Source organism: Pongo abelii, chromosome 8, assembly GCF_028885655.2.
Source record: "Pongo abelii isolate AG06213 chromosome 8, NHGRI_mPonAbe1-v2.0_pri, whole genome shotgun sequence".
In the NCBI taxonomy this organism is placed as follows: Eukaryota; Metazoa; Chordata; class Mammalia; order Primates; family Hominidae; genus Pongo; species Pongo abelii.
In genome coordinates, this window is record NC_071993.2 from 33,083,835 (window position 1) to 33,102,152 (window position 18,318).

The 18,318-nt window shown below is 35.8% G+C and overlaps 1 protein-coding gene across 50 annotated transcripts in view; it reads left to right on the top strand.

Moving 5' to 3' along the window:
- CCDC7 (coiled-coil domain containing 7) overlaps positions 1-18,318 on the top strand; it is a 425,173-nt gene that overhangs the window by 13,334 nt on the left and 393,521 nt on the right. For 49 of the 50 annotated variants that reach the window (XM_054522140.1, XM_054522141.1, XM_054522147.1 and 46 more), the window contains exons 5-9: positions 3,254-3,274; positions 3,588-3,620; positions 11,707-11,873; positions 13,121-13,182; positions 14,612-14,668. In XM_054522140.1, coding sequence (XP_054378115.1) covers positions 3,254-3,274; positions 3,588-3,620; positions 11,707-11,873; positions 13,121-13,182; positions 14,612-14,668 — 340 coding nt within the window. The remainder of the gene's footprint in view (positions 1-3,253; positions 3,275-3,587; positions 3,621-11,706; positions 11,874-13,120; positions 13,183-14,611; positions 14,669-18,318) is intronic. The other variant, XM_063727271.1, reaches the window with a different exon arrangement.

Here is an 18,318-nt window from a genome sequence, read left to right on the forward strand (position 1 = left end):
TCTAGAGAGCTCAAAAGTGGGAATCTCTAGAGAGCTCAAAACACTAACACAATTTCTTGGGAATATGTCTGCTATGCTCTCTCCAGAACCATTCAAAATGAGGGTTGCTGTTTTTAAGACTGCTACTGTGCTGGAGGAGGGGGTGGGGCAAGACCAAGTTAAAATACCACACAGTTCTCCTGTGGTGTTCAAGCCACATTTTATTGATGTGGCATTGCTTGGTTGCTTTAAATCTTTTAACTGTTTTTCAGAGTTCTAACAAAATTGGAGCATAGGCCTTTGGACTTCCCTACTGCACATTTTTTTTTTTTTTTGCTGTTATAACTCTTCAAATACCCTAATAGTTTTTTTCCTTGATACAAATTTACAATTGACTTTGAATTTTATATATATAGCATTTCAGTAGACCAAGAATAACCAAGTAAGTCCTGAAGAAAATGAACAAGGCCAAAGGACCTACCCTAACGGATATCAAGATTCATTATGCAGCTATATCAATTATGATTATATGCTTTTGGTGCAAGCCTGGATGAACTGATGAAATTGAACAGTCTCAAATATTGACCCTTTTATATATGGAAAATTTTGTTGATGACAGAGCCAGCAGTATAATAAATGGCTTTGGGACAATTGGTTATTTATAAAGGAAAAAACTAATTTGATATATGATCAAATATGATACTGATGATATAAGTATATGACCTGGAGCAAGAAACAATCACAAAACAAATACAAATCATAAAAGGCAATATTGATAAATTCACCTATATTAAATTTATAAGCTCTGTTATATAAATAATTCATAAAGAGAGGGGCAAGAGAAATTTCAAACAGGGGCAAAATTTGGATCATGTATACCTGACGTATATGTGTATTTAATCACATGAAGGATTATCTAGATTATATAGATAATATCTACTTATCAGTAAGTAAAAGATTAAACAAATCATTACAAAATAAAAAGGCATTTCACAGTGGATCAGTTTTTATTTTTCACTAATTTTTATCAACAATGATCTAGATTTAGCAGTATCAGTAATTGATGCTGTGGGTTTCCTCAGTAATTGAGAAAGGCACTGTTCTCGTTAAACTAGGAGTGGTTTAAATTATTGTAGAACTATGGCTACAATGAGTGGTTGAATTGATATATGCTAATGTTTCCCATCAGGTTCCAGTGCAGGAAGGGAAGTTTTGAGAATCTTGGAATCTTTCTTGACAGTAGAAAGAATTAGTTATTCCTAGGTATAATGTGCTTTAGTGGACATTATTTTCTAAACACTTACATAGCTGAAAGTATTTTTCTTCTGATACAGACATTAATTTGCTTTGGTATATTTTCTGAAGGATCTCAGCACTTTTTGCTTAGATTTATGCTTTCTTATTTAGCTTAGTGATTCTCAGACTTTAGCATGCAAAGCAATCACCTGCAGGTCTAGTTAAAACACAAATTGTTAGTCCCACTTCTAGAATTTCTGATTTAGTAGGGTAGGGTGGGGCCTGAGAATTTTCAGTACTAATAAGTATGCTTGTAGGTGGTGCTGATGCTGTTGCTGTGGCTTCTTACTTTTTGAACCACAGATCTAGAGTTAGTGTTGTGGAAGATAAATTTAATTTATCTAGTTTAATTTTTGTTCAATTTTATGTTACTCCCTGAATGCACGTAGTAACATTTTACTTTAATAATGTAATTGAAAACTTTTACCCAATTTGATAGGGTGGGGTTTTTGTTTTTGTAGCAAATGTAATCACTTTAACATTAGATATTTAAGTGGTAAATATTGATATTTTGAACTGTGTATGGATGCTCCTCAACTTATGAGGGAGTTACATACTGATAAACCCATCATAAGTTGAATTTTTCATATGGTGAAAGTGCATTAATACACCTGACCTACCAAACATTGTAACTTAGCCTACCCTACCTTAAATGTGCTGAGAACACTGCACATTAGCCTGCAGTTGGGCAAAATCATCTAATACAAAGCCTATTTTATAAGGAAGTGTTGAATAGCTCATGAAACTTATTGAATACTGTACTGAAAGTGAAAAACAGAATGGTTGTAGGTGTATGTGGAGTTCAGTTTCTATTGGTTTTTGTATATTTAGTCAGTTTCTCTTATAATTTCTTAAGTACTTTGCATTTTTCATTAAAAATATTAAATAGTATTATAATATTGTATATCTTGATTTTCTAGACCATTTAGCAGGAACAGAGTTGTATTAAGAAGATAGTGTTGGGAAGGTGATGCTTTTTGTGATTGTACTTGCTGCTGTATGAAAAAAATATAATGCTCTTCTGAAAGGAATTTAAATTTTATTCCTTACATATATATATACATATGTACTTTTTTTTTTTTTTAAGATGGAGTTTCGCTCTTGTTGCCCAGGCTGGAGTGCAATGGCGTGATCTCGGCTCACTGCAACCTCCGCCTCCCGGGTTCAAGCGATTCTTCTGCCTCAGTCTCCTGAATAGCTGGGATTACAGGCATGTACCACCACACCTGGCTAATTTTTGTATTTTTAGTAGAGACGGGGTTTCTCCATGTTGGTCAGGCTGGTCTTGAACTCCCGACCTTAGGTGATCCACCTGCCTTGGCCTCCCAAAGTGCTGGGATTACAGGCGTGAGCCACTGCACCCAGCCTCCTTAACTATATTAAGAAAATATATGAAATAAATTTGGGAATTGTTTGGGGGCCTCCTAATATAGATATATTAGGGCCAGGCATGATGGCTCATGCTCAGTGTTTTGGGAGACTGAGATGGGAGGATCGCTTGTGGCCAGGAGTTCAAGACCAGCCTGGGCAACATGGCCAAACTCCATCTCTCTTAAAAACAAAATTAAAAATTAGCCAGGCATGGGGGTGTGCCCATGTAGTCCTAGCTACTCAGGAGGCTGAGGCAAGAGGATCACTTGAGCCCAGGAGTTCAACGTTATAGTGAGCTATGAGTGCACCACTGCGCTCAAGCCTGGGTGACAGTGAGATTCTGTCTCTCTTTCCTTCTTTCTCCCTTTTTATATATAAAAAGAAAAATTATTTTTAAATTCTAGAATGAAGCTGTCTATGCAAGGTGAACTAAAAGCACTGTCTGTAAATAAAAAATTATAATTTTCAACTACAGATTTATAAAATTATATTTTAGTACTTAGTACATTTTTGTGATTGAGAATTGCAAAAGACTGAACTAAATATTATATCATACATTGTGAAACATTCTATTTTTAAATGTGTTAATTAAAACTTTATTTTTCAGATTTTGGAATCTCTTTTTAAGGTACGTTCAATATATTACAGCTTAAGCCTACTAAAACTTAACACAGAAATACATGCCAATGAAGAAGAGGTTTCTAAATTTTAAGGGAGTAGAAGGAATTCCATACTTGCTGCTCTATATATTTAAGAATTTTATGTTCATTTGTATAGTGCATTAGCCCCATTCTGAATCCCAAGTGATATTTCGGTCAGGGCTGATATTTGATGGATGAAGATTCACAGACACAGACACACATTTATATAGATATTTATTTCATCGGTGCAATTTAAATAGTCACTATTTCTTTTTTTGTCCCTCTTTTGTTTTCTTAAAGTGGTTTCAGTGGCAGGTCAATCAGATGGAAGAAGTAAGTCTAACATTTTAAAATTGTTAAGTTAATATTTTTGAACTCATTTGAAAACCAATTTGGATTATTTATAAGTTAAGTATGTATAAGTCATTTTTGAATAACTGTTGGTTATAAAGTAACCTTTTGATTTGGGTAGACAAGGAATAAGTGGATGGGATAAAATATTTTTCAGTGACCTGCACCCTATATCCCTGCATATATCTGGTATACTCCAAGTTTGACTGACACATTTTTTTTCCTAAAATTGAATAATGGAAACTAAGTTATTATTTTTTTCCAATTTACATAAAAGGGTGATGAGAGAACCTTTCACTTTAAATATTTCTACCATATTTAAAAAAATCATGCTAAATGATTATGTATGTGTAGACATAAAATTATGTATTGATTTTCTATAGATGAAATATGTTATTTTAATGATGTTCTTTTACACTTTTGATTCAGGCACTTTGCCATTAGTTTGAGAACTACTGGTCTCTGTCCTTAGGGGCTTTTAATTCTATTTTGGAAAATACTTTATATATGCTGTTAGTATATTAGAATGATTTCCAGGGTAGCTTTACTGATTTACAGTATTATTTTAGTTCTCATTTGGTCACACTTATGGTTCAGTCCAATTAAAGACTCTTGAAGCCCAGGCTTTTCAAAGAAAAGAGGCCAGTTTATTTGGGGGTATTTAAAGGATAAATATAGATAGAACCTTAAATGCATGAACTGTGACTATATCCTAGCATCTTCTCATTGTTTTATCTCTGGTCCCAGAACAGAAGACTTTCATGGTCTATATGCTGTTTGCTTTAGGATACATTTGACTGACATTGGAAAAGTGTTGGTCATTCTTTGATTATGGCATGGAGGTCATTATCCTTTCAGAGAAGTAGGGGTAGAGTGAAGTCTACTATTCCTCTACCCTCTTTTAAAATGTGTTCTTCTTTGCAACTTTGGAAATTCATCTTATCTTCTTTTCATCCATCAACCTCTTTTTATTATTTTATTAATGGGTTTACTTTTACTCCTCTTTTGCACTCAGTCCTGTCAATGTACGTGACCTATCCAAAACCCTGGCCTCTCACTTTCTTGACTTCCTCATCTCCAAAGATCTCTTGGCCTCCACTTCCAGTCACACTCTGGAACTTGTCATTAACTAAATTACTTTATTTTAAAAATTACTAATTTAGGCAACTTATTCCTGAACTATAAATTTCTGTTTTTCCAATTATTACTTTAAATACTGCTCTGGCCACCAAACACTTGGAATGCTCTAAATACAAGCCATTGGTTGGAACTCCTTCAATTCCTGCTACCTAACAAAATATTAACGTCTGTACTCATTTTCTCTTTCTTTTTTCCTGTTAAGACAGATATATTGTTCTTTCTTATACATGACTAATTATTTCACTTCTGTTTTGGATTTCATGTCCTCTTGCCTTCTCAAGACTTTGTGTTTGTTTGTTTGTTTGTGTTTTTGAGACAAGATCTCATTCTGGTTGCCCTGGCTGGACTGCAGTGATTTGATCTCAGCTCACTGAAGCCTTGACCTCCCGGGCTCAGGTGATTCTCCAACCTTAGCCTCTCAAGTAGCTGGGACCATGGGCACGAGCCACCATGCCTGGCTAATTGGTATTTTTTTTAGTAGAGATGGAGTTTCGCCATGTTGCCCAGGCTAGTCTTGAACTCCTGGACTCATGCAATTCCCTTGCCTCTGCCTCCCAAAGTGCTGGGATTACAGGCGTGAGCCACTGTGCCCTGCCATGCCCTCTCAAGAACTTTGATTAATTAATTATTCTGTCTTGTATATTCAGTTTCCCTCATTCAATTTATCCTTCTTTTCAGTTTTTAAATATGTTCTTCTATCTCTCATTTGACCTACATTCCTCTCTAAAGGCCTATTTCCATGTTCTTTATTAGCCTGTTTTTAAAAAAATTATTTTGTGTGCAAATTTACTTATATTAGGGAAACAATCATTAGATTATTACCAGGGTGTAAAGGCAAAACAGGTTTATAAGCGAGTGGGAGAAAAACAGAGTAGACAGTCTTTGAACAATGAAACTAGTTTTTTTTTTTTTTTTTAAGTATTCAACGAATAAACTGGCACCTAGTGAAAAGATTAATCTGGGCAGTCTTTCCTTGTAAGAGACAACTAAGGGTATTAAGTAAAACAATTAGAGTTGTTTATGGATTTCCTATAATAACCCTTAAGAGTTTAGCCATGGAGCATGTGTCAGACATTCAGAGCCACATTTATTTGTATATTAATTTACTATACACTATGCTTTTACTTCCCAAGCATTTCTCAATCTATCCAGACTGAATTCTGTCTCCCTAACAAGTAAAACATTCTCTCCATATGGTTCCCAGTAAGTCGTATGTTGTTAAATTAAACAGACTTTTTTTTTTTTTTGCTTCAGCTATAGTGAATATTATTGATCGTGCCCTCATTTTTGAAACAGTATTCCTTTGGCTTCTGTGAATTACATTTTCCTGGCTATTGTTTTACCTCTTTGGCTGTTTTCTTTTTAGAGTCCCCTCCTTAACACAACCAGTAAATGTTGGAGTACCTCAAAGTTTTATCCTATGCCTTTTTTCTTTTTACTCCAAACTTTCTCCCTAGGCAGTCTCATCCAGTTTTTCCATTCATGGAATCCATACATACATACCTTTATGCATGTAATTTAGAAACATAAACCTCTTGCTCAGAATGTTTCCCTGAACTCCAGGCTTTGTATATAATTACTTACTAGACTATTCCACCTCAGATGCAATGGGTCAGAAATATGAATTTTTTACTCCTAAACTCATATCTCTTCTAGTGTTCCCTATCTTAGTGAATGAATACTATTTATCAAATTGGGTAAATGTGAAATGTGGAAACCATTCCTGACAACTCACTTCCATCTATTCCTGATATTTAATCTATCCACAAGTCCTCTGGGTTTTACTTTCTAAATAACTGTCAGATGTGTCCACTTTTCTCTGTGTCTACGCCTTATTGTTGATTACTATCATATCCATTATGCCTGAAATCCCAACCAGTGCATTCATAATCACCAGGAGGAACCCCCACTGCACAGTATACTTCTGATTTGGAATTTCAAGTTTTTCAATGTTTAAACCCATAATTACTTATCTTAAATATTTTATTAATTTGGTGTACCAGATATATTATCTAAAGGTTTGTATTATCTACCATTTTTCAAGGAGTGTTTCTCTTTTTTTTTTTTGTAAACTTTTATTTTAAGTTCAGGGGTACATGTATAGGTTTGTTATTTATGTAAACTCATGTCACAGATATTTGTTGTACAGATTATTTCATCACCCAGGTATTAAGCCCAGTACCCAACAGTTATCTTTTCTGCGCCTCTCCTTCTCCCCAACCTCCATCCTCACGTAGACCCCAGTGTTTATTGTTTCCTTCTTTGTGTTCATGAGTTCTCATCATTTAGCTCCCACTTATAGTGAGAACATGCAGTATTTGGTTTTACGTTCCTGTGCTAGTTTGATAAGGATAATGGCCTGATAATGGCCTCCAGCTCCATTCATGTTCCTGCAAAAGACATGATCTCATTCATTTATATGGCTGAATAGTATTCCATGGTATATATGTACCACATTTTCTTTATCCAGTCAACCACTGATGGACATTTAGGCCAATTCCATGTCTTTGCTATTGTGAATAGTGTTGCCGTGAACATACACATGTACGTGTCTTTATGATAGGATGATTTATTTTCCCTTGGGTATATACCCAGTAATGGGATTGCTGGGCCAAATGGTAGTTCTGTTTTTAGATATTTGAGGAATCACCACACTATTTTCCACAGCAGGCAACTAATTTATACTCCCACCAACAATGTATAAGCATTTTTTTCTCCACAACTTTGCCAGCACCTTTTATTTTTTGTTTTTACATTTTAATAATAGTCATTCTGACTGGTATGAGATGGTATCTTATTGTGGTTTGATTTGCATTTCTCTAATGATCAGTGATGTTGAGCTTTTTTTCATATGATTGTTGGCCCCATGTATGTCTTCTTTTGAAAAGCGTCTGTTCATGTCCTGTGTCCACTTTTTTTTTTTTTTTTTTGAGACAGAGTCTTGCTCCATCGCCAGGCTGGAGTGCAGTGACATGATCTCGGCTCACTGCAACCTCTGCCTCCCAGGTTCAAGCAATTGTCTTGCCTCAGCCTCCCAAGTAGCTGGGACTATAGGTGTATGCCACCATGCCCGGCTATTTTTTTTTTTTTTTTTTTTTTTTTTTTTTTGTATTTTAGTAGAGACTGGGTTTCACCATGTTGTCCAGGCTGGTCTCGAACTCCTGAGCTCAGGCAATCTGCCCGCCTCAGCCTCCCAAAGTGCTAGGATTACAGGAGTGAGCCACTGCGCCCGGCCTTGTCCACTGTTTAATGGTGGTGTTTGTTTGTGTCTTATAAATTTGCTTAAGTTTCTTATAGATATTGGATATTAGACCTTTGTCAGGTGAATAGTTTGCAAATGTTTTCTCCCAATTTCTAGGTTGCCTGTTTACTCTGTTGGTAGTTTTTTTTGCTGCACAGAAGCTCTTAAGTTTAATTGGATCCTATTTGTTAATTTTTGCTTTTGTTGCAATTGCTTTTGGCATCTTCATGGAGTCTTTGCCCATTCCTGTGTCCAGAATGGTATTGCCTAGGTTGTCTTCCAGAATTTTTATAGTTTTGGGTTTTACATTTAAGTCTTTTATTCATCTTGAGTTAATTTTTGTATATGGTGTAAGCAATGAGTCCAGTTTAAATCTTCTGCACATGGTTAACCAGTTATCCCAGCCTTATTTATTGAATAGGGAGTCCTTTCTTCATTGTTTGCTTTTGTCAGGTTTGTCGAAGATCAGATAGTTGTAGGTGTGCAGCCTTATTTCTGGCTTCTCTATTCTGTTCCATTGCTCTATGTGTCTGGTTTTGTGCCAGTACCATGCTATTTTGGTTACTGTAGCCCCGTAGTATAGTTTGAAGTCGGGTAGTGTGATGCCTCCATATTTGTTCTTTTTGCTTTGGATTGCCTTGGCTCCTTGGGCTCTTTTTTGGTTCCAATATGAACTTAAAATAGATTTTTTCTAGGTCTGTGAAGAATTTCATTGTTAGTTTGATAGGAATATAATTGGATTTATAAATTGCTTTGGAAAGTAGGGCCATTTTAACCATATTGAGTCTTTCTATCCGTGCACATGGAATGTTTTTCCATTTGTTTGTGTCATTTCTGATTTATTTGAGCAGTGTTTTGTAGTTCTTCTTGTAGAGATTGTTCACCTCCCTGGTTAGCTGTATTCCTAGGTATTCTTTTTGTGGCAATTGTGAATGGGATTGCGTTCCTGATTTGACTCTTGGCTCGACTGTTGTTGATGTATAGGAATGCTAGTGATTTTTGTACATTGACTTTGTATCTTGAGACTTTGTTGAGGCTGTTTATCAGCTGAGGGAACTTTTGGGCCAAGACTTTGGGGTTTTCTAGATATAGGATTATGTTGTCTATAAATGAGGATAGTTTGACTTCCACTCTTCCTATTTTGATGCCTTTATTTCTTTCTCTTGTCTGAGTGCTCTGACCAGGACTTCCAATACTGTGTTGAATAGGAGTGGTGGGAGAGGGCACCTCAAGGAATGTTTCTCAAAGTGTAGTTGATAGAACATGTTTAAATGTCAGCCAAGATACCTGTTATAAGTGCACATTACTGGATTAGATTTCTTTTGTGAGTCTGTGAGTTAGGAATCTACTGCTTCAACAGGTAGGACACAAGGGATTCTTATGCACACTAACATTTGAGAATCTTGTGATAATCTTTTTACTGCTGACAGAATTTATTGTCATTACATGCTGGTGAGGTTAATGTCAGTGATCATTTTGCATTACATGTTGCATTAACAGAGATACATGTGGAAACTACTAGAGAATATGGTGAGCTACACCGGAGAAATGTAGGCTGAACCTACAGTAGACTGTACACTTCCGAATTGTCCTGCTGGAATCTGTGCCCCAAAGGTCTTTCTGAAGAAACCATTTAGCTGATAACCCACTATCTATTCCATACTCTTTTAGTTCTGTGCCTTTATCTTTTTTCCCAGAAAGGACTTCTGTTAAAATTTAATCTGTATTGGGAAATGTGATGTATCGAGAGTCTAATCAAGGGACAAAAACCACACAGTAATTTGGTTAGGGAAAGTTTAATATAAAGAATTATTGTAACAGAGGAATATCTACTAAAGGATATTGATAGGCATTCTACTAAAGGAGTAAAGATGATTCTAATGAATACAGGAGTAGAAGATACAGGGAACAACTTCAACTCCTAGGATGGAATCAGAGTATGAATATCCCCAACCATTCCCTCCCAGCAATGCAGGGCTAAGATGCAGAACTTCTGAAGAGGGAGCAGCTTTCATCACTACATGGCAGAGAAGTCTGCTGGGCTGCAAGGCTGGTGGAGCTTGAACTCACTGGGAAGCTGTCCATGAGGGTGGTACACTTAGGAATCTGCCCTTTGTGATGCTAGGAAAAGCCACCTTCCAGAGAGGTGCTGTACTTCCCGCTGGGAAGCTGTTCACAAGGGTGATATGTTGGAAAACTTCCCTAAGGGAGGCTCTGCACTGGTGGATTTTGCTACGAAGTTCTGGGGGAAGCTGCCCATAGGAATCTGCCATGCCAGGGACCTTACCAGGAAGCCATCCATCAGGTGTTGCTGTTGAAATTTTCTGGGAGTGAGTACTATAAAATATACTACACACTGCCTGAGGAAGAAGCAGAGAGAGAGACACAGAACTAGAGGAAGAAAAGCTGCTTCCTCTTCCAGTGCCTACTCAGGACCCTCTACTGAAAAAGGCTAACATCAGGCCACCTGTCAAGGAAGAAATATTCCACTATCACAGACAAGACAATGAAGAATAGATTTTTGAGATGAGACACAGTAAATTGATGACATTATTTTTGACTCAATTTATGATTTGTGGCTTCTTATTTGGGATATTTCCTTTGTCTATAGAATTTCCATAGGTCTCCTGCTTCCCTTCCACCTATTCTGTGTTCCTTGTCATATCTTCCCTACACCCAAGCTCAGACTTCTAGTGCATTGCCCAGCATTCACTTCCTGCTGTTATATCCTACTCTCATTCCAGTCGTTGCAAAAATGAAGTCTCTGTTCTAAATCCCCAGTGCTAGAATTTATCTTTGCAAAAGTCCTTGACTTCATTTTTTCCCCAACTTTTCCTCCTAGCATAAGGATTGGAAATGTCTACATGGGTGGATCTCTGAATTTAGGGCAAACAATTATTTTAGCATTACTCTTGTAAATATTCTGTGCCATTTTCCTATCAAAACTTTCTGACCCCAATTGCTATTCTGCTTGTTTATGTCTCCACACATTGGCTGTTTGTAGGTTTCTTTTGCTGTGGTTTTTGGACACTCATTCTTGCTGAATTTTCTTTAAGTAAACTTATTACCTAGAATAGTAATTATGGTCATCTTATTCTGTGAATCTTGCTGTTTCTTTCCACTGCTTGTTATTTTTTAGCTTGGTCTATTCCAAAGGTCTCAAGACAGCCAAATACATCACAGTCTTCCCCATGCAGACTGGAAAAATGCTAGTTCCATAGATCTTTATATTTTAACTTCTGGGAGTTAGTAATAGACAGTATTAGCCTTTGAGAGAAAATTACTATCTTTAAATAATTTACTACAGTAAGGGTATTCTTAGAAAGAATTTATGGGAAACAATTTAGAATTACTCTTGTAAATATTTTGAGTTGCATTTATTGTTTTGAGTTTATTTATTGCAATAAATTTTAAGGACTTTCTTAAAATTCCTATATATTAAAACAATAAACAGATGATTAGATTTCAGGCTTTACATGTAAAAGCCATCACTGAGCTATAGTTCTATTCATAGATAATTGCTCATATAAATATATTTGTAAAATATTGTATCATTACTTGGCTATAGCTATAGATAAGAAAAATATAAAAATTACTTTGATTTAATAAAGGAAATAATGAAATTTATTTGAGGTATGGGAACAAAATGGGTATTTACTAAGTAACTGTTTAATGTTATTGTTTTAGATAAGTAAAGATCAAACTCTTTTACAAGCAGAGCCTCCAGAACCTGACAAAACAGTCATTTTAAGTATTGCAGAAATAGTAAGGCTTGTACAAAGATTTGAAGAACTGAAGAATCGCCTTAAACAGAGGTCTAAATCCTCCGTGAAAGTCATGTTGTCTAAAACTATGTAAGTGAAATATAAGAACTAATTGAATTAAAAACAGTAAGAAAGGGTATATAATTAGCACTGAATGTAAGATAATGAGTCAGATATGATGGCTATACACACAGCTTCTTAGTCAAATCAGGTCTAGTCAGCTTGTTTCAATTTGCAAGTTTTAATCATCTGAGATGTACAATACAGGAGACATTCGCTGCGTGTGGCTATGCAAATTCAATGTAGAGAATCAGTTTCTTAGTCACACTAGCCACATTTAAAGTGCTTAGTACCTACATGTGGCTGTTATTAGAAAGTTATATTGGACATTGCTAGCTTTGAAGTATCTGGCTTATAAACTCTTCTCTCAGTTTGATTAGGAAACTCCTAGTAATAAATAGGAAACTAAGATCTAATGAAATACTTCATTGTTCATGAACACCTTCATTAAAAATTATATTAACAGCTTATCAAGTAAAATTTTTACATTTATAAGCAACCATGTTTTTGCATTAGACAGATAAAATATTGTTTTTTGTGTTAACATAGAATATATGTACCCATAGTTGGGAGGGGCCACGAGTTATCACTTTAGTGATATCTCTGTCAATAACTGAAAATAATGAAGAGAATGGTACTTGAGTTGGCTCCTGGGGGTTGCATAACTAGATCCTTGGTTCAAAGATGAAGGTTTAGACCATATTCATACTTGACATTTAAGTGTCTGCTGTGTACTAGCGATTTTTGTAGTAACTTTACATGTATAATCTTTGATTTTCATAACTACTTTATGAGAAAGGTACTATTATACCCCCATTTTAATGAGAATAAACTGAAGCCAATAGAGGTTAAGTAATATACCTGGCTGAGGTCATATAATTAGTAAATGGATGAAACAGGTTTTGACCCAAAGGTCAGCTAGTCTCACTCCAGAACTTATGTCCTTCATCATTATATGATTGATAATAATACTTTGACAAAAAGATACCTCATGTTTCTAACAATTTATTTTTTCTGTTTTTGTTGTGAATGTTTTTGGTATACTTAATTATATTCATGGCCTACATGGAATTCATATAATTACGTAGTTTAGTTTGACTTTTCAACTTGTAACTTGTAAGTTTACCTTAGTGTCTGTGAATAAAGATTAAAGATATGTTTAATTTTTATTTTACAAACTTCATATGTCTGGACTGCACATTTTAGTTATTTTAGTGTAATTTAAACTCTCACTCTTTGATATATTAAAAAATGTTTCATTTATTGAACTTTAACAGGGATAAAGAAAATCGACCAGAAGCAATGAAAAGTTGTGAAGCTGTGGCACAGAAAATTGAAGGTGATAATATTTTACACACGTTTATCCTTAAAAATTTTATTAAAAATTTTGTTATTATTTTTTATCTTTTAAAGACAGGGTCTCACTCTGTCACCCATGCTGGAGTGTAGTGGCATGAATATCGCTCACTGCAGCCTCAAACTCTTGGGCTCAAGTGATCCTCTCTGCTCAGCCTTTTGAGGTAGCTAGGACCACAGGCACAGGCTACTGAGGCCCGCTGATTTTTTTTTTTTTTTTGTACAGATGGAGGTCTCACTATGTTGCCCAGGCTGGTCTTGAACTTCTGGCCTCAAGTGATCCTCCCACCTCGGGCTCCTAAAATGTTGGGATTACAGGCATGAGCCACCATGCCTGGCATGTTTGACTTTTGTGGGGTTTCCTAAGTGTATGAACATTTTGAGACTTAAAGTTAAAAATTTACAGTTATAAAATTATACAATGGTAAATTTAGATGATACTTAATAGTGAGTTTGATATTTTAATAAAAGTTTTTATTATGTTCCAGATTCTGGGAACATACAAAATGAATACAATGTGTATCCCCTATACAGACAACAATGTGGTTGTTACCTCCATAAAATTTACAGCTTAGTAAGGATACAAGTACATTATCTAGCATGTTAGCACAGTGTCATGCATGATAAAGGTATGTGGAATTTGCACTGGGTCCACAGAAAGGAGCAACCTGTTCAACCTAAGGAGTTAGGAAGACTTTATGCAGCTTTAAAGGGTGAATAGGATTTAGTCAAGTAAAGAAGGGAAATATTTGGTATTTTAAGAAGACAATAGCGTGAACAAACAACATGCATAGAGAATTACAACTGGATTGGTATTAGAGTAAGAAGCGAGATATAGGGATGAAGTAACAGAGGGCCTAGTCATAGTGGGAATGGATGCTCTGCTAAGGAGCTTAGACTTTTTTCAAAAATAATAAAGAATCATTGAAGATTTTTTGTAGGATTTAATTTTAGAGAAGTTTTTTCCTGATTGCACTGTAGAAGCTAGATTTGGGGACTAGGAGTAGGAAAGGGAAGTTATTATATCTTAGATGTGTGATAAGTACCTATATTCAAAGACTAGTGAAAAGAAGAAGGGAGTCAGGTTTGAGAAATATTTACTTGAAAGTTGGTGATTGGATATGGAAGGAAGGAAGGCTAGATAATGATGGTACCATCAATGAATATAAGAGAATACAAGAGCAAAAACAAGTTTTGATGAGAAAGTGATGTTTATAATCAGCTGTTAAACACATTCTTTTAAATATTACCATTTCTTACCTGATTAGGAAGATCTGCAGTGTTGGCAGTTATTATTTTTTCAAAGTTTTCCTTCTTCTGAATAAGTTACTAAAATTAAAACAATAAAATTTAAACTCAGTATATATAATTGCTGTTTGAAGTTTATAGTGACAAATACACTTTTACTTCAGAATTCATAGAAGCCCACTCAACTGATGAATTTAAAGATGTTTCTACAACAGAACCACGTAAGTTTCCACTCATTAAAGCATTATTATGATAATAACCTCTGTTACATTAATTTCTATAAACTAATAATTATTAGGTTAACAGTACAGACTCCTTGCCTTGGAGTTTGGAGCCATACAGTTGAGCTGGTTGTCAAGCAAATATTGATATTCTTAGTTAAGGATACGTGTTATTGATACTAGATTTTTTTTTTTTTTTTTTGAGACAGAGTCTTGCTCTGTTGCCCAGTCTGGAGTGCAGTGGCATGATCTCGGCTCACTGCAACCTCTGCCTCCTGGGTTCAAGTGATTCTCGTCCCTCAGCCTCCCGAGTAGCTGGGATTACAGGCATGCACCACCACACTCAGCTAACTTTTGTGTATATATATATATGTTTAGTAGAGTTTCACCATGTTGGCCAGGCTGGTCTTGAACCCCTGATCTCAGGTAATCTGCCTGCCTTGGCCTCCCAAAGTGCTGGGATTACAGGCGTGAGCCACTGCGCCCCGCCTAGATTAATTTTTGAGGAGTGCATGTTAGTACATGGAATGGAGAATTTTGAGTTGTGATTAGAACATACTACTGAAATGTTGGCAGGCCTTTGAGGTGTAGCAGTGATAAATTTAAATAGTTTGTAGATTTTGTTACTAGGAATTATATCCACAAATGCTTTGACTGCAGATGAGTAGTTGTCAGTTCAGGAATATAAAGAACTGCTAGAGCTTGTATGTTAAGTTTATGACTACTTGTCAATAGAAAGGAAATTAACTTACTTATGTCTTAGGGCTGGAGAGAATTTTGAAATAATAGTGTAAAGCACACTATGGAATACAGTTCAAAAGCAGAAAATAATATTTGCTTGGAACAGGTTGGTGGGAATTCTGCCCTCTTTCAACTTCAGCTTTAAACCCAAATGTTGCCATGTTTAAACCAAGGACAGCTGCACATCTTACAGCACTCCCAAGTTCTATAGAGATTTCTAGTTGAAGAGAGCTCTGACTGACTAGGTGGGGTAGAAAGGTACATAGAACTTTGGAGTAGATAGTGAAAACCTCTGTATACATCAAAGAGAATCCTTTGTACATCTATGGACCTCTCAAGAGTGCTCTCTTTTTCTCTCTCTCAATCTGTATGGTTGCCTTCCTTCTAATATTGTACCTTGGCTTCCACAAACACTGAACTTTGTTTCCTAAACTCAAGGTGACCAGTGTGCTCTGAGTTCCCCTTCCCTATACCGTGGGCTGGCAATTCTAGACAGCAAACTGGGGTCATCACAGGGCCTTTCCACTTTATTTCCATATGTACTGCATTCACTGTTTTCCAATTTCTGAATACCACTGTTTCATGTATTTTTGTCCAGTATTTAAGTGGTTTAAAGTAGAAAAGTAATTCTGGTCCCTGATGCTCCATCATGGATGAAAGCAGAAATCCGTGTACCCACTTATAGTCTAATGGAGTACATCTTCGAATCATAAAACCACATTTCAAAAGGAAAAAATATAGTTGAGATTTTGCTCATAGTTCTAAAGGGGAGCAGAGGACAGAATTATGTTGTACAATATGGAGAAAATGCTTTGCAAATTCATAAGATTTTTTTTCAATGGCAGTTGTTTCAGTTTCTTAGCTCTATTAGTATTGACCTACTGTCTTTCTCTGTTGCTGTATTTCACTTGTTTACTATCATTTTCTTTTAAAAGTATCTCCTCTCTTCTTCTCTAGCCACACTTAATCCTCTCTTCCCTTCCTGCTTTCTAAATTCTATTAAATCTTATAGCCTGGCCAGCAAGACAAAAGCTACCTTTGTATTGCACTCTGGTTTTGCTTTCAGGTCACAATTTCATCTTGATGTTGCTTCATTTAATAATTAATAGACTATTTTTTAGAGAAGTTTTAGGTTCACAGAAAAATTGAACAGAAATTACAGAGTTCCCATTAGTGCAGTCCGCCCGTTTCCCGCATAAAGCTTCCCCTATTATTACCATTTTGCATTAATGTGATACATTTGTTATGGTTGATGAACCAATTTTGATACATTATTATTAACTAAAGTCCATAGTTTACATCTGGTTTGCTTTTTGCCTTGTACAGCTCAGTGGCTTTTGACAAATGTATCATGTCTTGGATCCACCATTACAGTGTCACAGAATAGTTTAATTGCCCAAAAAATCCCCTGTGTCCCACCTATTCACCTCTTCCTCCATCCACCTGAATACCTGGAAACCACTAATCTGTTTATTTACTGTTTCTATAGTATTTTCTTTTCAAGAATGTTGTATATTTGATATTATTAGTCTTTCTTTTACCTAACAGTGTACAGTTAAAGTTCCTCCGTGTCTTTCAATAGTTTGACAGTTTATTTCTTTTTAATTGCTGATAAATAATCAATTTATGGATTTACTACAATTTATCCATTTACCTATGAAAGGGCATCTTCCACGTTTTGGCAATTATAAATAAAGCTACTATCAACACTTTTGTTCAGGTTTTTGTGTGGATGTAAGTTTTCAGCTCAATTGGGTAAACACAAAGGAGCATGACTGCTAAGTCATATAGTAAGAGTTGTTTAGCATTATAAGAAACTGCCAAATGAGCGGGCAAAGGGGCTGTACCATTTTGCATTCCCCCATGCAATTGAGGAGAATTCTTGTTGCTCCACATCTTTGTCAGCATTTAGAATTGACAGTGTTTGGGCTTTTAGCCATTCTAATAGTTGTGTAGTGATTTTTCATTGTTTTCATTTGCAGTTCCATGATTATACATGATGTTGAGCATGTTTTCATATGCTTATTTGCCATCTGTTTCATTTCTTTGGTGAGGTATTCAGATCTTTTACCCATTTTAAAAATTGGGTTAATTCATTTTCTTATTGTTGAGTTTTAAGAGTTCTTTTTATATTTTGGATACAAACCTTGTATCATGTATGTGTTTGGCAAAGATATTCTCTCAGTCTGTGGCTTATTTTTTCATTCTTTTAGCTGTGTCTTTTGCAGAGCCAGAATAAAGTCAAACTTACCATTTTTTTTTTAATTTCACGAATTGTGCTTTAGGTGTTGTATGTAAAAATTCATCTTCAAACCCAAAGTTACCTAGATATTCTCTTCTACTGTCTTGTAAAAGTTTTATAGTTTTGCATTTTACATTTGTAACTATGATCCATTTTGAGTTAATTTTTTTTTTTTTTGAGATGGAGTCTCGCTCTGTCGCTGGAGTGCAATGGTGCAATCTCGATCCACTGCAACCTCCGCCTCCCTGTTCAAGTGATTCTCCTGCCTCAGCCTCCCCAGCAGCTGGGACCACAGGTGTGCGCCACCATGCCTGGCTAATTTTTGTATTTTTCGTAGAGATGGGGTTTCACCATGTTGGTCAAGCTGGTCTTGAACTCCTGACCTTGTGATCCGCCTGCCTCAGCCTCCCAAAGTGCTGGGATTACAGGTGTGAGCCACTGCGCCCAGCCCATTTTGAGTTAATTTTTGTGAGAACTGTAAAGTCTATGTCTAGATTCACTGTTTTTTTTGCATTTGGATGTCCAGTTGTTTCAGCATCATTTGTTGAGAAGAGTACTCTTTCTTCATTGAGTTGCCTTTGTTCCTTTGCCAAAGATCAGTTGCGTATATTTGTGAGTCTGTTTTTGGGCTCTTTATTCTGTTTGCTTGTCTGTCTATTTTGGCAGT